This window comes from Scomber japonicus, chromosome 4 (genome assembly GCF_027409825.1).
Source record: "Scomber japonicus isolate fScoJap1 chromosome 4, fScoJap1.pri, whole genome shotgun sequence".
NCBI lineage: Eukaryota > Metazoa > Chordata > Actinopteri > Scombriformes > Scombridae > Scomber > Scomber japonicus.
The window spans coordinates 6252926-6279045 of NC_070581.1; the positions used below are offsets into that span (position 1 = coordinate 6252926).

At 41.5% G+C, this 26120-nt stretch overlaps 1 protein-coding gene across 1 annotated transcript; it reads right to left on the reverse strand.

Annotated features, from left to right (window-relative positions):
* arfgef2 (ADP-ribosylation factor guanine nucleotide-exchange factor 2 (brefeldin A-inhibited)) lies at positions 1 to 26120 on the reverse strand. The gene is made up of 39 exons (XM_053317607.1): positions 25783 to 26120; positions 23422 to 23452; positions 22883 to 23006; positions 21786 to 21932; positions 20423 to 20602; positions 18963 to 19299; positions 18716 to 18865; positions 18455 to 18582; positions 17794 to 17927; positions 16213 to 16447; positions 16017 to 16116; positions 15476 to 15615; positions 15184 to 15292; positions 14886 to 15075; positions 14629 to 14740; positions 14332 to 14537; positions 14084 to 14168; positions 12737 to 12908; positions 12466 to 12617; positions 12253 to 12381; positions 11267 to 11425; positions 10645 to 10792; positions 10351 to 10447; positions 10217 to 10257; positions 9950 to 10119; positions 8421 to 8572; positions 8111 to 8283; positions 7855 to 8015; positions 7624 to 7754; positions 6109 to 6238; positions 5795 to 5930; positions 4788 to 4926; positions 3913 to 3970; positions 3628 to 3736; positions 3362 to 3501; positions 2260 to 2437; positions 2009 to 2147; positions 924 to 1041; positions 1 to 165 (listed from the first exon to the last, which is right to left on the reverse strand). The coding sequence occupies exons 1-39, from the start codon at positions 25967 to 25969 to the stop codon at positions 1 to 3; spliced, it is 5592 nt and encodes a 1863-aa protein (XP_053173582.1). The 5' UTR covers positions 25970 to 26120.

Genomic DNA, 26120 nt, shown 5'->3' on the forward strand with positions numbered 1-26120 from the left:
CTAAGACGTGGGACTCCAGGCGGACGCCCCGTCGTGAGCGGCGATGTGGAAGACGGAGCCGATCCGCAGGAAGAAGCGCCTGAGGACGGCCCGCAGCTCTGGGATCAGGTCAAACTGCATCATTTCACACAGGTGGGGGTAGTAGCAGGAAGCGTGGGGCTTGAACTGGAAGACAAGGAAAAAAGGAAAAGGTGAGAAACTGTAAATCAGCACCATGATTCAAACAAGTGACACGTCGTGCTTTAATCCCATTATTTTGAAATATTTAGAATAGAAAAAGAAAGCACTGTTCCTTTTAGAAAAGCTATTTTTTTAATATTTTGGTGTTTTCTTTAAAGTCCAAATTTTTACTGCATCACACATTCAGGCAAATAAACGCAATTTACACCACGAGACCCTCGCGTAAGAGCATGGTGCCAGCCTGTCCACACTTTTTACAACACTGCTGTGATTCTTGTTGATGCAGTGGTTTGTGTGGTGCTGGCGTTTTCTTTTGAAGCTCGGGCTGCACGGCGCCAATATTTCCTGCCGTTATGAGAGCTGAGCTGTGTGCCGGGGTTGTTTTCAGAGTCTAGTTTTTGGCCTGATGTGTCCCCTTGGAAAAAAACAAAAAAAACCCTGAGTAACGGACGGCTGTGAGTCATCTGTGAATCATGGCATCACGCAGAGAAGGCATGATTCATAGGTGACAGCTCAGGAAAGTGTCTAACTGGAAAATATGTGATATGAATAAATAAAAAGGCATTGAAATAAATAATAATCATCTTTTTGTAATAGGTTTGAAATTTCAAGTCCTGATTGTGATTCATAAAGCTCATTTACATAATGTTGTAAATATAGGTTTGGATCCTCTTCATTTACAAACCCTTGCACGGTGTACGGTGTGTGTGTGTTTGTGTGTGTGTCTGTGTGTGTGTTCCTGCCTTGTCATCAGGCAGCCGTAGCGTCCTGGTGAGCAGCAGCATCAGCAGGCTGTTCCACGCCTCTCTGTGGCTCTCCGAGGTCAGACTGATGAAGTAGGCCAAAGCTTCGCTGCACACCCTGAGAGGGACCACACACACACACACACCATACAAATCATTATTATTATTATAGTAGATGAGCTGCGCATCTTGTACTGAAGTCACCAAACACCAACCATTTAATCATTAACACCACACATACGTATTCTTGATGTAATACATGAGTCAACTGCTCCGTTGCAGCTGCTCAGTGACCAAAAAAGGTGATTTGTGCTCCTGTGTATTCGATGAAAAACACACACACACACACACACACACACACACACACACACACACACACACACACACACTCAGAGTGTACAGTTCATAAATACATAGTGTAATGAGGTATGAGCCGTATATCAGAACACAGCTCTCTTGACTTGAACAAACAGATGGTGACACAATCTGTGCTTCTTTATCTAAAGGTTTAACATTTAACCAGGCGGTGGTGACATGCTGGAAACATTTTGAGGTAGCACACAGCAGCTGTGATAATGCTACTGTCAGCTTTAACTTTGAAAAACAGAAAAGAAAAAAAACATTTTTTAAGAGACAAGTGGTGATATTCCATAATTTTCTTATTGTCAACAAATTCCATGAAAAGACCAACAATACAACAATAAGTATTGTGTGTGCATCCAAAGTCTGGTTTATCTTATTCCTCTGTGCCACTGAGCTCTATTGTTGTCTTAAAATAGTTTTTAAAAAACACATTAAAAGAGCCACAAGCTGCATTGAGTGACATTTATTACCATGAACACACATACTTCAATTTATTTCGAGTCAATCTGTACATGCACTGTTTTTACTTCCAATACTTCAAATTAAAAGTCTATTTTTGTGACCTGTTTTTAAAGATTTTCAGTAGGAATGGAAACCACTAACTAGGAAGGTTTTTTTTGTCTTCCGTGGGATTTGAGGACAGTAACAAAAAATATACAACCTACTTTAATACAGTACACTGGTTGTCCTAACTGTGGTGATGTAGTAGATGTTGTACTCACAGCAGCAGGCGGGTTTGGATGTCAGGCCACGAGACCTGCAGTTGACGATCAGAGTACATCCTGAACAAGATCCTCAGGCTGCAGGCCAGACTGCTAGTCTCCTGCTTCAACAGGTTGGGTTTGGATTTCCCTTTAAAACCTGAGGGCGAAAAGAGGGAAATGATTGTTTATAGGCAAAGATCTCCCTTCAGTTAATTGTATCTCTGCTGTCTATTAAACTAAAGCTGCTTTCCCCCTCTTTTTTTATGTACCTGCCCTCCAGAGTGCCGTCCTTTGCTCGTTGTTGGAGTTGAAGTCCTTGGCGAAGGTGTGCGACTCCAGCAGACAGTCAAGCAGCTTGAAGAGGTGCGCGGAGGTCATGTGTTTGTACATGCCCTGATCCAGGCCCGACTCGCCTCCCTCGGCCTCAGACTCTTCCAAAGCGTCTCTCTATAACAGAGGGTAATGATAGTTTAGAGACATTTATTGGAATGATCCAACACTGATTCTTCTTCTATTTCTCTCAGTAAACAGGTGTACATGTGCACTAAATGTTATGTATATGTTGTGTTATTTAAATTAAGATAAAAAATAAGTCAATTAGTGTAGAAAACTAGAAAACCATACTCTAACCTGGATATGCATTTATGATTTCAGCATTTACTAACCCTGTCACAATAACTACTTTAATTGGATGATATATCGTCTCAGAAATAATCACAATAAACAATATTATAGTCATTTGAAGATTATTTTATAATTATATATATATTATATATATATTTAATATGATTGCATAATAATGGTGGGATTGGAGAGTGGGTGCTACACTTCTGTAAAAACACATACTGCCATTATGGGCCAGGACAGAGTTATTTACCTTTAATTCCATATAAGCAAAGCATGAAGTCCACAGTGAGGAATGGAGGACAATACTTGTTTAGCTAATGTGACACGAATAGCCTCTTAGGTAATGTGAAGTGTGGCAATATTGAGGTAAAAAAATGATCAAGGTCATGTCCATGTTGATGATGATGATGATGATGTTGATAATTAGGTTATTGTGCAATAAGTGGATAATTACTGTGACAGGCCTGGCATTTACTACTCAAGGGAACAACAGTGTGGTTTAATCGATTCTAGACTTTGTGGGATCAGAGGTGATTTCCAGCCCTGCACGGTGCTGCCCTTTTTAGATGAACGCACTTCCCCGTATTTTCCAGATTAGTGAGCACCGTTTCCATGAAGTCAAAGAAGCAACATATCAACTTTCAATACCATTTTCTTTGTTCCTTTTTTGACTGGCACATTTCTTTCAATACAAATTAAATCAACATTTAAATTTGAGACTGACGGTGGATGCTGTCGTCAAACCTGTGCAGCAGCCATGTTCTCAGCATCCTCCTTCTTGCTGGTTGCCGGAAAGAAGACAATGTTGTCTATGGTCTGGATCAGTTCCAGCTGCACCACACATTTAATCAACAGGCCTGCAAACAGCTTCTGGTCTGAAACTCCTGTAAGCATGAAAAAAAAAACAAACACAAGATGTGAGCCAACATGTGATATTTGAAAGTGTTTTTTTTTTTTTTTTGCTTTGGGGATGTAAATGATGCGTGTGTGTTTTTTGCTTGTGTACTCACTAGCGTTGGATTTCCCCTTCCAGGTGTCGTCACTGGACATCTGGCTGTGTCCCCTCTCAGACAGAGCTCTGTCGTAACTGCTTTGGGACTGGGTGTCGAAATCAGCGTCCTGCGTACAACAATAACAGGTTAATTTCATTCTTCTGATGCAGTGGAAAGATAATTAAGACCTACAGCAGCTCTCTCATTGGCTAAAAAGCCTCTTATTACGTTGGAGGCAGAGTATGAAACATCTGCTTATGCGTTATTACTGTTTAGTCAATGAGCGTCTGTTTATTTTCTTACAAAATGTTTGCCATCAGCAGCTTCCTCGTCCTGTCCGGCCGGTCGCCAAGTCAACAAGCTGATGTGAAAAGCAAAGAGAGAGGCACATTATGAATGAAGTGTGGTGATAAGCAACATCCTGTCATACAATTAGCTGTACATCTGCGCTAAAGTGTAACAGCTGTGACGTGCATTTGCCTTAATTGATACATTTCCATTGATTCCCTCTGACTAAATGTGTGCCATCATACAGATATTCATAAGCACTTTCATTCATGTGTTTGAGACTGAATAGAGCTGATCTCTGGGTTCAAAGTACATTAATATGAGGCGTCAAAGTTGACAAAAGTTGAGCTAAAATTGTGAGGAAATGGGGAAACACAGGCAGCGTGAGAAATACTGAGTTATGCTGCGTGAGAGAGGACGAGTTACTGCGCCAGAGAGACCAAATTATACTTTGTGAGAAATACCAAGTTATGTGAGAGAGAAGTTCAATTGTGCGACAAAGGATGAGTTCTTCAAAAGGAAGGGCCTTCAAAATAAAAGTTCCCTACTTCCCTTTTTTGCCAGCAGGTTTTCAGCCTCATCTAGTTATGAAAATGTATCAATCTTAGAATAAAATAACAAAGATGACTTACCATAAATTTAAATTAAAATAAAGCACCTTATCTATTTTCAAAATTCAAAAGAATGAGCTTGATTTGATTCTCATTAACACTGTTAGTCAGTTAAGAACAGTGTTTGACAGCATTTCAATGTGTATGTAAATTTCATTTTATCTTGTTCTCGTTCTCTCTCACGCAGCTTCAACATTTCTCGCATCCGTTAATTTCCTCATGCAATGTTCGCTCAGCTTCTGTCCACTTTGGCCACTCATACGCTGGTTGCAGACTTACACGTGAGGGCTGGTGTTTTGGAAGATCTCCAGCATGCAGGAGCAGGTGATGTTCCAGACTGTGGGGCTGAACTTCTCCCCGTTCAGAATCACCAGGTTCTCCAGACAGTTGGTCCCTGACCGAGCCAGCTGCTCGTTGTCTGTGGAAGAAGAGTAACGAGTTAAAAACACAGCTGCTGCGTGAACTTCACTGAGGTTCATGACGTGCTTGTCAAGGCCTGGAATCTAAAAAGATGTTAGAGTTGCTGAATGTTGTAGGCTTGTGATGCTGTGAAGTGTGTGGACAGTTTCTTTCTTGATATTTTATAAACACTACTTCATTCATGGTTGTGGTGGATACATTTGTACCATGTCTACATTCTAATCCAAATCTGTTATTGAGGATTTTCTCAGGTTAGGCTTTCTTTGACACGCCTTCATAAAGCTATTACTGAGGTGTTCTGGGTCAATAACTGTGGACCTGTAACCTTAATTATATATCACATATCATCCCCATCCCCTCCCATCTCTCTGCTATCTGAAAAATGGCCCAAAAAACCCTTAAAAAAAATCTATTACTTAGGGACTGTATGTTAATTTTTTTTCTTTTTGCTGAAGGAAATGGTAGTCTGACTTTTCTTTGGCAAAGTCTTTAACCTTTTCTCATCCAAGATTTAAATTTCATTACGTTTTTTGGGGGGTGTTTTTCCCGGCTATCTGATCTAACTTTAGCATCTGGAATCTGATACAGGATCTCATTCCATTAGCTTGCCCATCACAAATTCAGTGACTGACATTTAAAAAAAAGTGATAATCATGGTTAATTCACGAGAATTCTGTAAGAAAAACTGAGTAGCTTATTAACATTTCGCTCTGCTCTCCACAACAATAATTTTTCTACAGTCCCTTACTAATATCCCTCACTACAAGCTTGCTGTTCCCTCTATGCTAAAAATCTAGCCTTTGTGTGAAAAGATGAATACTGTAAGTGTTGTGCTTTTACCCGTCTACGTGATTTTGGACACCCACCTTGCCTCACACACCACTGTAACTGTGTGAAAATGTCAGCCAGCAGGATTTCACTGAGAGGCTCGTAAAACTGGGTGAAGACGTCGCAGATGGCGTATAGCGCGTGGTTGCATGTTGTTGTCATCCACTCAGTTTTCTGGAAAAAATGAACATGAGAAGATATAAGTAAAGTCACATTTTTAAAAAACTGCATGTACACATACATTTTGACAGTTTTCAGTTATTTTGCCTCTTATAGATCACACGTGTAAGTGACTTGTTTAAATATAAAACAGGTATGGGACTTGTCGGCCCTGCTATCAGTGACCTCTGACCTCTGTCTGCTGCTCGGGGAGCTTCATGTTGTCAAAGATGCGGAAGACGATTCTGAAGAGGTCGTGCCACCAGTGCTTCTCAAAGGTGTGGCCGTAACTCTTCATGATCTCAAACATGACTGTGAGCCCCCTGTGGGAAGCAAAGACAAATAGTTTAGCTCAGCAACAAAAACACAGACACAATGTGAGATCACCAACAATATATTATAATCCTGCATTGATTGATTTATTGTGATCGTATTTGTCTAACCAAGCAAAACTAAAGATATTTCCTCCTTTAGTTCAGATTTTGCAGGTCCTTTTCTAGACAATTAAGAACATGACTCATAAGTCTCCAACTCTGTCAGGACTAGTCTGGGTGTATTCGTCACCTGACCTCTTTTACGCATTCCTGCTTGTCTGTCTTTGTTTCTGCTGCTAAATTGCCTTATTGCTTGACCTGCCTAAGTGCTGCTGTCATCATCTTACTTACACCTGGTTTTTTTTTTTGTCACGTCTGTATTTATTTATGGTGCTAAATGGTGCTGTTGTGTGACTGTTGTCCTGCTGCTCATATTGATTCTTGCTCATATCTGAAACTGTCCTGTTTATTTGTTGCCTTGTTCAATCGTAGTTTGCTTTGCTTTTTATTGTGTTCTGCTCATGTCACTCTGACATGTCTTACAGTCTAACAGTGTTTTAAATGTGTTTCTTGATTTTAGGCTGTCGTTTCACCCCTGGCCAGGCCTTTCCTGACCGGCTGAGAGCACCACAGACTATTGAGTGTTTTAAAAAAGGACTTAAAACATTTCTTTTTAGCAGTACCATTGACTTTTAAAGACCTTGCTGGTTGCTGCTTTTATGCTCTTATGATGTTTTATGTTTTTTATCTATCTATATTGATGATTCTACCTTGTAGCACCTTAATATTTTCTTCAAATGTAAAGTGCATTACAAATGAAATGTATTATTATTGTCATTATTATTATTAAAACTAGCCTTTGGGCTCATTCTGGCAAATTTACGGTTCTGTTTATTAATATGAACTGTTCCTGACAAATAAACTATTAAATAAATTCAAAAATACTCAAATGCAGGCAGGTGAAGCATCAAAAAGAGACATTTGTGCGTGTGTGTGTGTGTGTGTGTGGTCAAATATTTTATGAACCGACTTAGTTGAGGGAAATATTCTCAAAATTAGTTATACAAACAGGAAGTATAATGTTGCCATGAGTCAGTGAATTTGCCGTTTTCTTGACCTGTATTTCCAGTTTGGTGGTTTTATACACGGTAAATGTCATGCTACATTAGGTTTGAGCAGTTCCTGTTTTGCAGGGATGTACAGGAGACAATAGATAGCTGTAATATTGGAAAAAACATTTCCTTATATTATTTGGTAATATCTGGTGTATTTTTAAGATTTATAAGTAGATTTCAGGATATTAATGTGTAGATATGTAAAATCCCTGTAAAGTGCTGAGTTATATATATGATTGAATCTTTATGTTAAACTTCATGCTGAGGTGGTTTTGCTACCTGGTTCGGACATCCAGCTTGCAGCGATTGATGATGCAAGAGAGCTCAAACAGGATGGGGAACCAGCCGCGGACCCACACCCGGTCGCCGGGGGCAACGTTCATGTCATCGCTGGTGTATTCTCTCAGCGACTGGACGGAGACATGGCACAACGGAAAGCAATACATTTCAGAATAAAACCACACAAATAATATTTGCACGTTTTATTTTGAAACGCAGATGCCGTTTTACCTGCGGCCTTTCCGAGACGTATTTAGCGCAGTGTCGTATGAGTCTAATGGCCTCCATGCTGGTGTCGGGAAAAGCTGCGTTACACACAAACTCCGACAGACACTTCACCGCATCCTGGAATGAATCGATGGCGGCTGCGAAGTAATTCTGGAAGGTGTTCACTGATGGAAGAGGAGGAAAGAAAGTGAGGAAACAGGAATTAATCCCTCCTCACAGAAAGCTGCTGAATGAGAATCTGCGTCGGGTTGATACTCACTGACGATGTGGCCGGTGGTCTGGAAGGCCAGCTCCACAATGGTCTCGTCGTGGTCGGAGGCCGCCTGGTGAAACACTGAGAAGATGTTCTTCCAGCCTGAACGGATGTTGGCCGCCTGGGAGTTCACCATCTGAGCCACGCACCTGATCACCATGTCTCTGATAGTGGGTGACCTGAGGGGAGGGGGCGGTGTGTATTAACATGGTGTAATGTAGTGTATCTTTAAGAGCTAGTATTTAAGAGCTAGTATATAGTAATACTGTATTTATTTGCTTTTGTAGTGAGAAAAAAGCAGTCTCTCATCTCTCACCTGTTCTTCTTCATGATGTGCTCAAAAGGCCTGAGGAAGTCTTTTTGGAAGCGGAAGTTTGCCAACTCTCCTTTCTCCAAGAACTTCATGGAGAGCTGCCTCAGAGAGTCCACAGCAAAGATGGCTACATCCTCGTTGGGGTTACAGCCCACCTAAAGACGAGACAATGCAATTAAAGCAATGCATTTATGTAGCTTGGTAACTCAGTGTACAGTCAACAGTCAGGTGTGCATATTTCCTCACTGTAATTATTCCTCCTGTTCATACTGACTATTACAAGATCTCCTTCAAATGTGCTTTTAATGGAAGTGATGGAGGACAAAATCCACAGTGAGTCCACACAGTCATTTAAAAGTAGATGTGAAGCTTCTATTCAGCTTCAGCAGTGTGAGTTAGTCATATCAAGTGATATCTGACACATTTACAGTCTTTTTAGCATCTAATTCCCTCTTTGTGTTTCCTGTTGAGCTGTGTTGAAAGTATAGTAACAAAAAGAGGAACATTGGCACTAAAAACACTAACATTGAAACATAAAACTTTTATTTGACTTATTTGGATGACTGAAGCTTCATATTAGCTTCAGATCAACTTTTAAATGTATTTTTCCACAGGAGGAGGACTGTGGACTTTGTCCTCCATCACTTACATTGTAAGTGCATTATGAAGGGATCTTCTAATGGTCAGTATGAACAAGAGGAATGATAACAGCAAGAAAAACAGGTTTCAGTGTTCATTTTGGCACCTGACAAAATTTTTTTTAAAATGTGAATATGTCCTTTAAAAGATTGTTTGATGATTTAATGATGCTAAAATGTTACATAAGAACTGAGGGGAGCCACACCGGGTGGCAATTCTAATGTTGTCTCATCACCACAAGCAACTTCTCTCACATTTCATCCATTGCTGATGTAACATTATAAACTTTACATTTGAATTAAAACATGAAATTCCAGTAAATGTTGTCCTCTTAACAGCAGAGTGTACTAGAAGTTATTCCATTATGTCAGGTCTAATATGGCGTTACTGACAAATGAGGCATACAATATACTGTGTTTGGGAAATAAAAACTAAAAACTATCCACCTGTATTTTCAATGACAAATGACTTAGTTTTTCAAGGGTTTGGAACTTGGATATACAGTCTGGGGTCCAATTCATGCCTGACTTACTTACTTACAACAGAATGACTAATGTGCAGTGTGCATACTGTAAACACAGCCTGAGATATAATTAAAGAGCCTTGTTATGTCACTGTAGTGCTAATAAATCAGGGTCCTCAGGAGGGAAATAGACCAAAAAGTGTGTGGAACAGCAGAGAGAACAGCGGGAAAACCCCTGCATCGTCCCTCTGCTGGAAATACCGACTTCTTCCTCGTTCTAAACTTTCAGGTGATATATTTTTAGAACACAGCCCCTGATATCAGCTTTGCATAGTTCTGTTTTTGCATACTTGCACACAGAGATTATGTAAAAGTAACCTATGGAGCGCAGTATGGAGGATATTCACCATCTGCTGCAGATCAAACTGACCTTGTTAAAGTGGTCTCCTATGACCTGCCAGATTCGAGACCACTGCAGCCTGATGCGGTTCATGTTGTAGTAGGAGATTTCCACGATCTTCTGCAGGCTGAACATCCTCGGCTGGTGCGTTGAGGCCAGCTCGTCCATGGACACGGCGCACAGCCACCGCACGAAGTCCACTGGAGACGATTAAATCAGCGTCAGCCTATCAGTAACTCCTATTTCTTTATAGCATAACATAGTGGCATGTGAGAGATGTGGAGAAATAACACTCACCTATAGCATTTCCATCTAATCTGGTGGAGCCAGTGAAGATCCTGTAAAATATTTGTAGACAACAGAGACATTAACAAAGTGGACGAGACACTTTGACACTTGTATTATTATGTTATCAATGTCCTGCGTCTCACCTGTCCACAGCTACCACTACACTCTGAGAACTGGTCTCTCCTACTGACTCCTGGATGTGAGCCATCTGTCTCTTGTCCTGACTTCCCACCAGGTTACCTGCAACACAGAGACACAGTTAACAAGAGCTCAGACAACAGATGTCATGTGACTTTTAGAAGCATGATGAAACAGGTATGGATGGAGAATTTATGTGTGATGTTGTTTACTTAACAGAAAGAAAGCAAGAGGATAAACTGTGTGTGTGTGTGTGTGTGTGTGTGTGTGTGTGTGTGTGTGTGTGTGTGTGTGTGTACCTAGTCCCAGGGGCATGAACTCTTCTGTGCCGGTGGGTAAACCCTTGAGGCCCCCCTCTTTGTCCCGGACCACCCCCGAGATGTAACGCGTCTTCACCCCGGTGCCGATCAGCTGGGCGAGCTCCAGCTGACTGATGCACCTCAGGATCTACAGCACAAAAACATCAAGCACCAATCAGTAACTTCACAGGGGTTCTACATTTTATTATCCTTTCAAACTGCATTTTTCTGTTTGCAAGTGCTTTTTGTCTTGATGCATTTTATGTTTATGTGAAGCACTTTGAATTGCCTTGTTGTTATTTATGTGCTTTATAATAAATTTGCCTTGTCTTGCTGAACAGTGAACACTTTAAAGAACAGCTGAACTTGTGGGGCTTTAACAGTATATGTATATGCAATATAAAACAGTATATGACTTGACTCAGCTATCCAATCACATTGTTCCTCATGCCTATAACAGTGCTGCTAAATATAATACAATATGAACTCTTGCAGTGACATTAGGGATTTATAACTCCCACTTGTAAGGCCAAAAACTCAACTGCGCTATTAAATGAGCAAGTTAATTGGATTCTAGTTTTTTCCTGATTTTCAATAAACCTCATATTATTTAGGGAGTCACCTCATGCCAGGAGTTTCCCAGGTAGTTTCCGTCAGTGTGGGCCACAGTGATCAGGGTCTTGATGGTGTCGATGTTCTTCTGCTTCATCTCAGTGATGCTGGAGCTGGCTGTCAGCAGGGTGAACCTGGCTAACGCCTGGACGTATGCGTCTCGTTCCAACTGCAGACAGATGAACTCAGTCATTATACACACTAAGAACACTATTAAAAAGAAATAGGATAGAATTGAAGGAATAGGTGACTGGTGTGACTACAAACATTAAAATAATAATAATAATTTCTATATAATAATTTATATAGAAATGTTACAAAATGCTTCACAGAGTAATAAAACTGAACAGATTACATAAGAGTAGAGACAGGAAGAATAGCTACTAAAAACAGAACAGTGCTGAGGTAGATCAACAACAAATAAAACAACAGAATATAAATCCTTACATACTGTTTGGGGTCAAATTTAACCCTGTTTTAACATTTGAGAGCTGTAAAAACATTCTATACACAGCCACAGTATACAAAAATGGCCTGTGTTTATTAAAATAAAAATCAGCATTCAAAGATGTTGTATTCATCATATTCTATCAAATGTTCTCATGTAGCATAAAATAGTGATTGTGAATGTCTTTTTTAATCAAATATTTATTAATGAGTGATGTGGAATTACTGAATGTGAAGTGGTGTAGAGACTAATAATGAGTCAGTATATGAACGATATGTTAGGGTTAAAGAGAGTACTATGGGGATCCAATAAGTAAAATCAATTAAAAACAAAACAGTTAAATCTTTAAAAAATAAAAAACACTAAATATTGATGTGTGGTGGATGAAGCTGGATCTGGGAACAATGAAGAGTGCTTGATTGAAAGATCTAAAATCACATACAGGCTCATAGAATGTTAAAAGTTGTTATTTATTCTGCGGCCAGTCCAAGTTGGGCTTTCAAAATAAGCATCATTGGGCTCACTGTGTGTGGAAAACATCATCGTACCTGCATGCTGAAGATGCAGGCAATCCTGATGGCGCATCGGATGCCTTCCAAACACAGCGAGGCCACTTCTGGATCGTCACAGTCCTGCAGTCCCACGCTAAACGCTGCCAGCAGGGGGGTCCACGCCAGCTGCAACACACAAAACCATCATATGAAGTTTTTTTCATTCTTCCAAATGCTTCTTATTCATTCATATATTGTTCTGCGTCATACCTTGAACATGGGTCTGACGTGCTCTAGGTGTGTAGCGCTGAAGAACGGGGCCTGAGCGTGGCTGACGGCCTCCATCAGAGCTTTGGCCGTCTTCGCCATCTGCTCCATCTCCACGTTGTACAGCAGGCGGCGCTGTTTCTCATTGGGCACGCCTGATGAGAGGCAGACATCCATGTGTTGTTGTTGTTGTTGTTTCAGCAAACGGAGAACAGTTTTCGAGAAAGATGATGATGATGTGTGACAAGATGGTGAGTTTTATTTGAGTACTCACTCTGCTTGGTGGATTTGGGCGTGATTGAAAACTCTTTGCTCTCCTTCATGGCGATCTTCTTGCCCGCAATCTCGTCATATATGGAGGATAGATACTCTTCTGGCAGGTCCTTGCTGTCGTTAATACCGCGGTTCATCTTGATGTACTGCTCCTTTGTCATCTTGTTCTTCACCTTCATGAACAAGGATGAGGGGGGGGAAAAAGACATTCAGGAGTGATTAAAAAAGGGGAAAGAATAGTGTCTGGAAATAATTATTTTCTGTCAGGCTATTCAAGTTTTGCCTGAGTTTGCACAACCACACACACATTAACTATCCTAGATTGGTCTTTAAACATATTCTACGCTTAATTGAATTTAGCAGGATTTTCTGCTGCTCAACTTTTTGTTGGAAAAAAGACATTTTTGGATGAAATATGTGTTGAAAAAGTCAGTTTTCAGCTCGACAAAAAGATCCCTGATTGATTGATGTTTGAGAATCAATGCGGGAGAAATTTGCTAAAACTTTAAAACTAGAGTATTACTGGATCTTCATGATGTTGCACAGGACCGGAGGGAAACAGGAAGGTAAAAAGGAGGAAAATGAACTGTAGTGCTATATGGAATACAATCCATCTTTTAATATACTGTAATATTTTTTTTTACCACTGTCAACTGAGTGCTTTTCATTATCTGGCGTTCACCATCTCTCTCTGTTTCTCCTCCGGCTATAGCCTGTGTGTGTGTGTGTGTGTGTGTGTGAGTGTGCAAGTATCACACAGAGACCTGCCTTTCCCCAGACTTTAAATTACAGGAGCAATTTCCCCTGTCAGAGTGCTCTGTCGGCCGTGATAAATCAGGTGCATTCAGACAGATAAAACCCCTCACTCATTTAAATAGGGATGAAAATGTACGCAAAAAAAAAAAAAATGCTGTGGTGAATAAAATACAGGCGAGCACACAACATGAACACTGTATTTCTACTGCTTCCTTTTGGACTGGCTGGCAAAAAAAATAAAAAGATTGTTGCTGTGATAACATAGCAGTAAGTGCAAACAGCTGTACTCTGTTTTGGTATCTGATAAGTTCCTGGTTAGTCAAAGTGGACTTCCTGGATCATCTTTTATGTTCTTTCTGATACCTGAGCGCCACCACTAGTGCAAAAGAGCCGTTTTTGAACTAAACCCTAAAATACATATATTGCCTGAACCTAAAACATGTAATTTTGTAGAGGTTGTTTTCTATTTCACCAGCACTATTTAACCTGAAAAAGGGCACCGAACCCTTAATAAATATCCTGCTGACAAACAAGACGGAAGTTAGATCTTGATCATATTGACAGGATATAAAGTAGAATGAGTAGTTCTTACCTGAGGACTGTGCAGGTCTGTAGTGAGCATAATGATGGAGTATGCCAGCACGTATGCAGTGTCTGCGCTGGCGAACAGAGTCTGTCTGTAAAAGGAAGACACACATCAGAGCAGCAGTTAGTGAGATTTTTAATGGTGTAGCTTTTATTTTGAATACATTAATACTTGTGGTTAAAGATAATATAATTACATGACTCTGGTGCAGTAAAGATGATGATGATGATGATGATGACGATAATGAGACTTACCCCTGGTTGCACTCCAGGTATCGAGCAGCGAACTTCTCCATCAGCCTGTCGATCTTCTGCGCCTCTCCTGGCAGCCTGAAGCCTTCCAGAAACGCTCGCAGTGCCGAGACAAAGTCCCGCCCACAGAAGTCCAGCTGGTCCACGTAGCCGTACATCACCTCTTTGTTGAACTTGATGTTCTCTCCCAGGTACTCTCCCACTTGGGTCTGTGGATGCACAAGTAGGTGTGGTCACTAATGAACTTTTCTGCTAGCGTTGCCTTTTTAGAGTTAGAATAAGCTCGTGTGATCTCCTCACCGTGTCCAGCCTGTCCTCCTGGTGGAGGAACTGGGCGATGTCCTCGGCTGTGGAGCCCAGCATGCCCTGGTCCTGCAGGTACTGGATACCTCGCTTCGGCTTCTTGTTGAAGCTGGAGAGAGAATAGAAGAACAAATCTAACCCCGTCCTCTCTAAACAGGAACTAACTGTTCTATCAATAAAGACCAAATCCTAATTAATCCCCATGTAAATCCTAACAAGGATGAAGAGGAAAAAAGAAAAAGGGAGGGGCTCACAGTTCGATGCCGTGCTCGATGATGTCCTTCTGCTGCTTGATGACCTCATACTGCTCCGGGTGGTCTGCCTGGGAGGTGGCGACGCTGGAGGAGACGGTGGAGTCCAGCGAGCTGATGCTGTCTCGACGTCCCGCCAGCTGCTCCGGGAGCTTCAGCTCTCCGCCCTCGTTATCCGACGGATGCTCCTGGCCTGAAAACACACAAACACACACACACACACACACATTGATTACACACGTTTAGACTTTACCCCTCTCCTGTGTGTTGTTCACATTCATCCCTCACACTACACACTTACCCAGGTTAGCTTGAAGGTTTGGATTCACATACATGTCTTTGCTCCACTCCACCATACATTTGAGGATGGACACCAGACACTCCAAACCCTTCTTACGTAGGCTCAGCTCCTATAGATATCACAACATACACACACACACTTATACTGGTGTAATATGCAAAACATGACTGAAGCTTGATTGTTAAAATATAAATATGAAACACTGAGGTGGCTATTGTCTGTGTCTGACCAGGAAGATGTGCTATTATAATAAACACCTGTTCTCCTGTCACTGAATTCCTGGGGTACCTACCTGCAGTGGGGTCATCCCAAGCTCCTGACCGCTCCTGCCCATAGCGATTTTAGACAGGTCGTTGACGAGGCGCTCGAAGATGTTGGCGGCGTTTAAGTCGCAGTCGTAGTTGACGTAGATGTCGACGACGCACTGGGCATCTAGGGGGCAGATGTCAGGAAAAAAATGAGTATCGATCACAAAGATGTACATTTTTAAACAATACCAAGTAAGAAGAAACTTAAAAGGTGAATGCTTAAATTTTCCCAAAGTCTAACCATGCTGTCAAGGATAAAATGTATTCATCTTTTATATAAAATGCATCGATGCCAACTGAAATAACAGCAGAATCACTCCAAGACTGCACTGAAAAAAAAGATACACTAGCGGCTAGTACCAACCACCATCTGCCCTCTGGTGTTCTGTCAACAGAAACGTTTCTCACATTGTATGGATGTGACTCATGCCGTGATACTGGTGTAGAGCCAGCAGTGGTTAATACACTGATGGTAATATTTAGAAGCTTAGTGTGACTGTGTGTTTAACTTAGAGAGAAGCGGACCTGCACAGATGCGTGTTAGTGTTTGGATAACCATCCACTTGTGTTCAAAGGAGCTGGTCGACGTCTCCAAGATGGTCAGAAAGATCTCCCGAAAAAACACCTGTGGCGAGCAAAAAGAGAGGTAAGAGTGAGTGTGATGGATGTTTAATATATCACAACTCTAAGTCTAAGGTTTCTAAGGATCACCGTCTCGTACCTCGATCTGCATCTTCAGGTGAACCTTGAAGTGGGAAAGCAAGGTGAGGAAGATGGCGAGCGAGAGTTCAAAGACCTCAGGCACGGAGGAGACGCCGTTTTTCGACAGCGCCACGCAGAGGTACTGTTTGATGGCGTTGACGAACATCTCGTGAGTGCGGAACACGGGTCCGGCTCCCTGCAGCACAGACAGCAGCAGCTGGAGGGAGACTATCTTGGACCTCAACTCGTGGGACCTGAAGAGGAGAAGAATAGTACGGGCATTAATTAGTGTAGGAGGCCTATGTAGTAATATGCACAGTAGAAATGAATGTCCTATCTTTAAATAATGTTCCACAGTCTGCTCCTAGATATTTGGGTATAATAGTGATGCATTGTTGTGTTTCATGTAGGCCAGATTGACTTGTCTGTGAGCTTCTTTCTGGGCTCAGTTTACTCTGGTCTATTCACACTGTCTGTTCCAGGGTGTAATGTTACAGTAACCAGAGATGACAGGACCACACCGGGATGGAAAAGGGCACATTAACCTGTCGAGACTGAGACGAAGGGCAGCTCTGTGTATTTTGGCAAACCGTAGCACGATAAAAACAAGTCATTGAATAAAAAGAGTGAAAAAGTGTATTAAGGCAGGTTTTTTAAAAGTGGAGTGCTGGATGATTGACGACCCATGTCACCATGGTGACCCGTGGGGCGAATCGGGCACTGCGGACAAAATAATTGGCCCCCTGATGAAAGTTTTGACTGCATCATCATTTTTCACAAACCTGCATTAGATAAAGTAAAACACAAAGGCTCCTGCATAACCTTGTTAAAGCTTATAACTTCCCATCAAAAGCATTAAAACTATAGTGGTCTTATTGTATTTGAACAGGTGGCGCTGAAATTATGTCTAATAAACCTACAAGAAACTACAATTTTAATCAATTAGTCAAATTTTATTTATATAGCAGCTTTCATACAGGTTAATTTAGTTCAAAGTGCTTCACGGTTGGTCCTGATAATAAGACAGAAGAAGTGTAGAACAAGGACAGAAACATAAAGAAAAGGAATAAAAATGATAGATGAACAAAAAACAGAACAAATTATGAAGAATATTTAAAAAAGCAAAAAATTGAGACCAGGGCATGCAAGAGAAAATATTTATATAATATACTTTTTCTAAAAATTATAAATTAGGATTTATAATACAAATCTAAAATTAAATAAAGGAAAATGAATAAGGGAAAATAAAAAAATAATAATCAGATAACATAAAATTAAAAAAAACAAATAAAATAAAAATACTATAAAAATACTATAAAATATTCTTAATTTAAAGCCAGTGTTACAAATCTATTTTATTCTTAAATTAATTTTAAAAAATAAACAAAAATATATAGGCCTGTGTTTACATTGCACTGGTTAACGCCCCCTACTGTAAAAACCTGCAATAGTGGTTTGTATAATCATCCTCTGAAATGATTCAAGACCTTTTGTGGTATATTTAAAATAAATGTGACCCATTAGGATATGATAAAAACCTCATGCAACCTATCATGCATTTAAAGGTGGGGTTCGTACATGTATAAAACAAAACACTCACTTTGGATCTGGAGGTCCGTCTGCGAGGGGCTTCATGGAGAGTTTGCACAGTGAACGAAACACCAGGAAGGCGTCCTTCTGCAGGATGTGAGAGAAGCGGGCTGCGTTGTGGGGTCCCTGCAGGGCCTCGGCATCCTGATACAAGATGAAGACAGTTTTCATTTATGTGCAAATGCAAATGACTAGTCTAGACTTAAATATGTCTCTGCGGTGGGACACTAACATATTGATTGGGCTTTTCATGGCAGAACTCCAGATGTGAAGCCAAGAGTCACTTCTGCTTGTCATGTACAGTTATTGACAGTTATTGATCTGATTCTGGTCATTTCTATCTCATTTTAAATTAAGTTTTTCTATCATACTAACAGAACTTGAGTCAGCATTTCATTCTAAGCATCTAAATATTTAATTTGCCCCGGCTGTGTACGAGTGTAACTGATGAGAGGAACTAAACTAGAAGAAGAAAAAAGTCTACACAAAGGAAGTTAACTTTCTAGCCATGTAAGAAATGTAGCACTGTAGGGGCATTTTTTTTAAATATAGTTTTTAAATAATTCAACTTCCACAGAAGGGGGTGAGAACGAGACCCAAAAAAAAGTAGTAACATTAGGGTCTCATGCTTTAATTCATTGCACTGCTAGTTAATAATTCACAGTGCTCACCAGCATATCTGCTGATGAAACAGAGGAGCGGTCCTCGATGATGCCGTTCATCTGCTGACTCTCCGCTCTGACTCTGGAGGGGGCTGCTTCTGTCTGCTCGGTGACGGGGTGGGCTGGGTGCTCGCCTCCTGGAGGAGAAGAGTCAACATGGAAAATTTTGGAGTCACGACTATGGAAGGAGAAGGCTGCCGCTGACATTTAGAGAAGAAGAAAAGAAAAAAAAAGGATGACTGAAACAAAAAAAGGCTAGTGAGTTCTGACCTATTCCAGTGTGAGTCTGTGTTGGCGGTGGCTCTTCCTCCTCTACTTCGGGCACCGCTTCTGCTTCCACTTCCCCTTCCCCTTCCCCTTCCTCCTCTGGCTGAGAGGATACAGGAGGCGTCTCTGCTCCTTCATCTTCAAAAACTGAATCTGATGTAAAAAAACAACAACAAAAGATTTCAGGCTTTGATTAAAAGCTGTGAGATGGAAGTAAATATTTCACCGGAAAGCTGGAGATGACTGGTACCTCTTGTTGGTGTGACTTGTTCCTCTCCTCCGTTCATCGGAGCGTTGCCCCCCTCAGGCTCTCCGTTGACTGACGGTGTGTCCGGAGCTTGGTCCTGGTCCAAGTCCGGAGCTGGGGGTGGGGGCGTTGAGCTGGTGGTGGTAGTAGTAGTAGTAGTAGTAGTAGTAGTGGTAGTGAGGTCTGGAGTACTAGCTGCTGGGGACGGGGAACTCTGGGGTTCGGGAGTGGGGGTGCGGTCAGACCGTGGGGAGCCGGATCGCCTGCTACCTGGGACCGGGGACGGGTTCTGCTGGGGGAGACGCAGCCGGTCCTTCTCCTGCTCCTGGGCCTCCAGAGCCTGAGGAGGGAGCAGGTGGTTAAGATGTGGAGGCAGAACACTTCTGAATCAAAAGTTCACATGTCACATTTGTTCAGCTACTTCAGGTCTGCTGATCGCTTTTCTACAAACTGAAACTAGATGGTTGAATGAGTAATTGCTTATTTACACATTCAACAGATATGGAGCAACGATAGCATTCGTTTGGGGTTATGTTTCTGACCACATGATGACTTTTAGCTACGTTTTTTGTCTCCATTAACTCCTGAGGGTTTATAAGAGCTTTTTCCGTTGCCTGTTGATGCTCAAAATGACACTAATGAAAGCAGTGAGAATGAACCACAACAGTAAAGACTGTTCTTATCCCAACTTTGGCTAACTGAGTTGCATTAGAAAACATATTAGAAACAACTACTTCATAGAAAAACAAAGGAACTTAATCCCTTAAATGAATGTTCTGCTGCCTGAAATACTCACTAGAGCACAAAACGTGTATCAATCCACAGCTGAAAATAGTCCCCAACATAGGCACTATTTTCTCCAGTTTGACTGACGTTTGCTAAAAACTACAGTGCCCAGCTGCTGTAGGAGATTATTTACAGCAGTCAGAATTTACCAAAACAAGCTGAGTCACATTAGAAAGCATATCTGCAAAGTACTATAAACAACTTTTGTTCCTCCTATTTTAAATAAAAACTAAGGAATTTAATCGCTAAATGACATGTTCTTAGACTTTGAGTTGGTGTTTGAGTCAATCCAACACACACTAACTGCCCTGCTGCCTGTAATACTCATTAGAACACAAAATGTGTATTAATCCACAGCTGAAAATAGTCCCTAACACATGCACTTCTCACAGAATTTTCTCCTGTTTGATTAATATATGCTACAAACTACAGTGCCCAGCTGTTCTTTATTTTTTAAGTGATAGTATATAGTTGTGAGATGTTTTTTCAGTTTCTTATTAAAGATTGAAGTCTTAAGTAGGAATGAGTAGGTTTGGAGCTGAGTGCCATAGACAAGCTGGATAAGTCTGAAACTATTGAGAGACTAGTTTTGGTTTAAAATATAGAATATATTGAGAGGCAAAAGCTATAATTCTCTCATGCAGCGATGTATCATAAAACTGTTAAATTGAACTAACGGCCTGGTTCTCCATGCGTGTGAAGATGACATTGAGCATCTGCGTGAGCGTGGCTTTAGCAGTGGTCTGGTTGATGAGGTTGCGGCTGGCCAGGTAGATGTTGTAGCAGGTCCTGACGGTGAGGAGGATGGTGCCCTCGTGAATCTCTATGTGCGGGGAGGTCACCGCCGTCAGCAGCGCCTGGATGGAGAGAAAAGGAAGTATAGTACTTATCAGACAGGATGTCTTGTTGAGAGGATGAACCTGCTGAATCACCACTCAACTTCCCTTCTTCACGTTAAACCCGCAACTGTGTAGTTCTCATACTCTGCTGCTGCATACTTGGTGAACAACTCAACTGTAGATATTCAAATTAAAGAAAAAAAAGAACAATATCCCCAAGGCTGATTCATTTAATACTGTTTAAGGTTCAATCTGTTTTGCATTAATCAGTCTTTAATAGACTTCAGTGACTTTCAGGTCTCCTTCAGTGGTGAATAAAAGCCAAAGCAGATGTTGACAATCTGTCCTATCAATCTTTTGTCAACAGTCATAAAAGTGCGTGCTCCTTATAACGGCGGACTTTGCCCTTCACCGCCGTCCAACAACGTGTTTTTCATTCAGAAAAAGGAAACTTGAGTAAGCAGCTGCAAAGATACTAACTGCACGAACCCAACTTATGGTTTGAAGCCAAACAAGAGATCAGGAAATGTAAATGAATGTGATGAGAAGCCAGAGAAAGATGGTTTGAAAGTGTGCACTAATGAGGATGCTTCATTATAAATTTAACAGGCTCTAAAGTTAAAAGTTCCACACAAATGCAAAAACGACAATAGTGGATATTAGACGCTTTTTAAGTATGATAGATATGGAAGTAATATTTGCAGGTTTCATACGGAACAAATGTTGTGAGTGTTAGTGTGACAATCCTTTAGTTTTGTTTTTTTGGAGGGGGAAAAAACTGCCTCAAGAAATAGCACAACTAGTTAGTGAGAAGAGGTGCCCTTTGTAACAGAAACTCACAATGTGGTTTCGTTTTATGCTCAAATATTTATGGGATCATAGAAATCAAATCTTAAAAGATGGATGAAATATTCTGTAGCAGAATAGTAGTTGACAATGTAATCAAGGAGCAAAACAAGGCATAGCATAGGCATGACTGTATGAAATTCTATATGATTACTATATATAACTATTATATCACTAATCCTGGCATGAGGAAAAGACTGTGAACCGTGACTGAAAGCACTCAAGTATGGAGAGAAGCGACAGTTTGACCCCCAATGGCTCTCGATGCTTAAATAAACAACAACAACGATGACAGCTGGAGGATCTGAAGGGCTGCCAGATGACGGAGGAAGGGGGGGGGGGGACCGGTACGTACCTTGATGATCTGGAGCTGGACTCCCTCGTCGGTCTGCGGGCCCTGGAAGCAGTTGCAGATGGTCTCCACCAGCCGGTCGATCAGCCTCTTGCCCGGGGTTCTGCTGTCCGGGGCGTTGCCTGTGATGTGGCCGTACGCTATCAGCTTCTACGGTCAGACGGTGCGACAGGTGTGTGTTAGTGTGTGTGTGTCACTTTTGGAGTAAGTTTTGTTTTATTTGAGAGTTGATTTTCTATTTCATTAAAAACAGGAACGACGACATGAGTAGAATACGGCTATTAAGAGTATTAAACTTAAATGAAATGAAATAAATAACTGTTATAAATAAATACGTTTGTTTTAAAGCCTGTGGGTATGTGTGTGAGTGTGTGTGTTCCTCCAAGATTCACTGACAGTCTCAAATTGCTTATCATCAATAGTGCGCTGAATGTACTTAATAGATTAGAATGTGACCATATAAGTGTACTTAAGTGCATGTGTGTGTAGTGATGTGTGTGTACTTTCCTCCATGATTCACTGACAGTCTCTATTTGCTTTTCATTAATAGTGCACTGAATGTACTTAACAGATTATACCTAATGTGACTATATGAGTGTACTTGTGTGTGTTTAGTTTAGTTTAGTTTACTTGGATCCCCATTAGCTGTTACCCAGGCAACAGCTACTCTTCCTGGGGTCCATGTGTATGTGTATGTGTATGTGTGTGTGTGTGTGTGCGCGCGTGTAGTCCTCCAAAATTCACTGACCGTCCCAATTTGCTTTTCAACAACAGTGCACTGAATGTACTTAACAGATTATAACAAATATGACCATACGAGTGTACGTAAGTGAGTGTGTGTGTATGCGTGCATGTGCGTGTGTGTGGAATGTTGAGTCATTGCCTGGAGTGCGCGTTCGATGCGTTAAACAGGTGTTGCAAGTTTTCACCCCCTCCACCCCACGCAGGTAATACAACTAAACAATAGTTGAATGCTTTGAGAGAGTGAAAGACTCATGAAGGATTCAAAAGAGGGAGTGTTTATTTAACTGCTCTGTGTGAGTGTGTGAGTGTGAGTGTGTGTGTGTGTGTGTGGGGGGGGGGGGGCAGTGTATATTAACCTGCAGACAGTCCAGAGAGGTGCTAACTATCCGGGGGGACTTAGACTGACAGGCCAACTCGAAGGGAAGCACGTATTTGTCAGCCTCGATGTAGTTGGCTCTGGGTGGGACCACTGTGCCATCCCTGCAGTGACGGAGAGGAGAGCAAACACGGATTATTCAAATATTTTTAAAAAACAAAACACTGGGATTAACATAACTCCAATAAGTCATGTTAATACACCAAGGTCTATCATGCTGCAGAAATGAACAGGGCATTGAAGCTTTGCATGTAAAACCTTAGAAAAGCATATTAACACATTGTTAGATTAACAGCTTCCTTATAGCAGCAGACCTACAGTATTACCTGAAGCCTGTTTGAAGTGCTGCTGATATACAAAGCAGCACTTCAAGCAGCAAATCACCTCAGTGAGCAGCCAGGCTTTACTGCAGACTGCTGCGGGGCGACTATTACCTCCACGTCTCACCTCACATCACATCACAAGAAGAGGGGGGAAAAAAATTTCAGGGTAATTTAGGGTAATCATTCATTTACTTACTTTTGTTTCTCAAGCTCTGCCTTGATTTCATCTATGAAGGGAGATAAAAGGAGATCAAACGTTAGTCAGAGCCCGAACTTCGACCCTCGCAGCTCATAGCAGCGTGACATCATTTGACTCCAACATGTGGGGGGCTGACCACAGCAGCAGGTCGTGTTTACTTGCAAGCAGTATTTTCTATCCTATCATGCATTCAACAGGATTTACCCCAATGTTTTATTTCTATTGACTTCAACTGAACAGCCTCCTTCAGATATTTCCTCTCCTTCTCTTTCGTACCCTTGCATTCACCGGTCCGTACCTATCTGCAACTTCAATCAATTTCCATTTCTTCTTTTTTCCCCCCTTACCCACATTGATCTATACATAGCTAACACACACACGCGTGCACTCTGTCTCTCTTATAGACTAATGGTTTATATTCAGTCTGCCAGATGTGACCGACCAAAATCGATTGGATTCACATGGACTCACAAACTCCCCCCATATCACAGAGGAAATGAGCAAATGCAATACCCACAAGAAATGTCACAATCACAGAGTTATGGTTATGATCAACTCACTGCTAAGAATGTATGACCTGTCATTTCCATTTTATATTCGGTTTGCTTTCTCTACGATGCTGAACAGACACATTAGGGAAAGAACTAACTATAGAAAGGTATTAATAATACTGCTTTTTTACTTAGGGACCTGGCTAAGCTCTGGTGTTTCTCTGCTCTGGTAAAAGAGCCATTAACAAGTAATCTCCCTTTCCACTGCATGCTTAATTACTCATGGCTGCAACAGATGAAAGGGCCGGCAATCCGCGGCATAACAATTTAGGTATTTGAGTAGAGAAGTCGGTTTGTGCTGGAAAAGATGAGAGCTTGTATGAGAATAGGCTAAAGCACTACATAGTAATACAGTAGTAGTGTGAGGAGTTAGAAGGAGGGTTGTGTTCTCTGGGTATCATGAATAATGAGAGAGTGTCTCTAGCAGCTCAGTGACATTTATATCTAGGGTTAGGTTAGGTCAACTTTGTAGTCTAACAGTTGCACTTTAAAGACAACAATGTTTTAAGCTGTATAAGACAATAATCTACTTAATAATAGTGAATCTGATGTGTTTGTTTTCCACAAGCTAAGTCTTTATCCTTAAAATGGCATCAAACTCTTCCCTCTTCCTCATTGAAAATCCTGGAAGCTATAAATATGTAAACCATTTAACTTCTGGACAAAAGACGTCTTCTACTTCACTGTAAAAGTCCAGTGTCAGTTGCGTTGGAAGCTTCCTGTTTCTACATCATTCTTGTGTAAATTGAATATTTGACCAGGATTGACTTCCTGACTAGTTGTGATGTCACGAATGGTGCTCATAAGCCACGCCCCCTCAACACTGGCTTTTTCAATGACACAGAGGAACTTTCCAATTTTTCGGCAGGTGAATGTGTGTCAAACTCTGCACGTATATCATTCTGCACATTGAGGTTCAAACATATTACTGTAGGAACAAGGAGGAAAATACATTTTTGAGTGTTTGTTTGGGGGGGAGGGGGGGGGGGATTTAATAATGAAAACACCATGTGCATTCCTGAGCAGGTACAACTGTGAATCACATGTTTATGGAGCATAAATATTTTGCATCCTGTTTTCAAGCTGATGAATATGACAAGGAGAGAGGTGAGTGACACACACACACACACACACACACACACACACACACACACACTACAAGCCCAATATAAAGAAGAAAAAAGACACAATAAACTGAACAGCCTTAAGTGTGTGTTTGTGTGTGTGTGTGTGTGTTTATGTGTGTGTATCCTCCTCCATGATTCACTGACAGTCTCAATTTGCTTTTCATTAATAGTGCAGTGAATGTACTTAATAGATTATATGTGTGTGTGTGTAACTCTATCTGTAACTGAGTTGAATGGAAAAGCAGGGACGTCAGAGTATCCTGGAGTTTAGGTAGCCTGTGTGTGTGTGTGTGTGTGTGTGTCTGTCTATCTGTTTGACAGTGATACGTACAACACAGGGATTGGTCTGTTTAACCAGCTAACGACAGCTACCTGTTAGCTTGTTCACCTGCCAACATTAACAGCCTTTACCTTCACGTCAAGCCACTGTCAATATAAGCACTGCGTAAATGACACGAACCCACGAAAGTGATGCCGACACTCTATTAGCTACCTCTGCCTGTCAACGTCAACGGGCAGCTGTAAGCAGACGACGAAGGCCAATTCATAATGCTAACGCTAGCTAGCTCTCCTCTATCTCCAACATGACAGACGCGACAGAAATGTTACAATAAAGCTCCGAGTAACATGGTGTAGTTACTGAGCAGCACACTAAAACAAAACAAAACAAAAACACTCACCGAGAGCCACCTGACAGGCTTTACGCAGCTGGCTGTGCTGGCTCCTCTTCACCTCCTTATCCGAGAGGATTTTCTCCAGCGCCCGAGACAGAAACATGCTCTTAGTTTTACTGTTTTCTACCCTCTGCTGGTGCTGCTGCTGCTGCTGTGGAGGCCCGTGTTGCTGCGGCTGCCGCTGCTGCTGCATCTCTCGGTTTTAGTTCCCGCTACTCTCTCAGGCCGTCATCTTCGGCCTGTGCCCTGCGAATAAGCAGCAGGTAACACGGGAAGCTAACCAAAGCCAAGGCTATCGGTGTCAGTCCCGTAGTAGCGCCGCTGCTAACCTCAGCTCAGCACCG

Bases quoted from the DNA above. Each gene is read 5' to 3' on its own strand.
- arfgef2 (XM_053317607.1), bottom strand. From the start codon at position 25,969: ATGCAGCAGCAGCGGCAGCCGCAGCAACACGGGCCTCCACAGCAGCAG. The intron at 16,117-16,212 runs GTACGAGACGGT...TGCTCGCCACAG, and splicing joins ACCTGAAGATGCAGATCGAG to GTGTTTTTTCGGGAGATCTT. The intron at 14,741-14,885 runs GTGAGCCCCTCC...TTCTCTCTCCAG, and splicing joins ATCGAGCACGGCATCGAACT to CTTCAACAAGAAGCCGAAGC.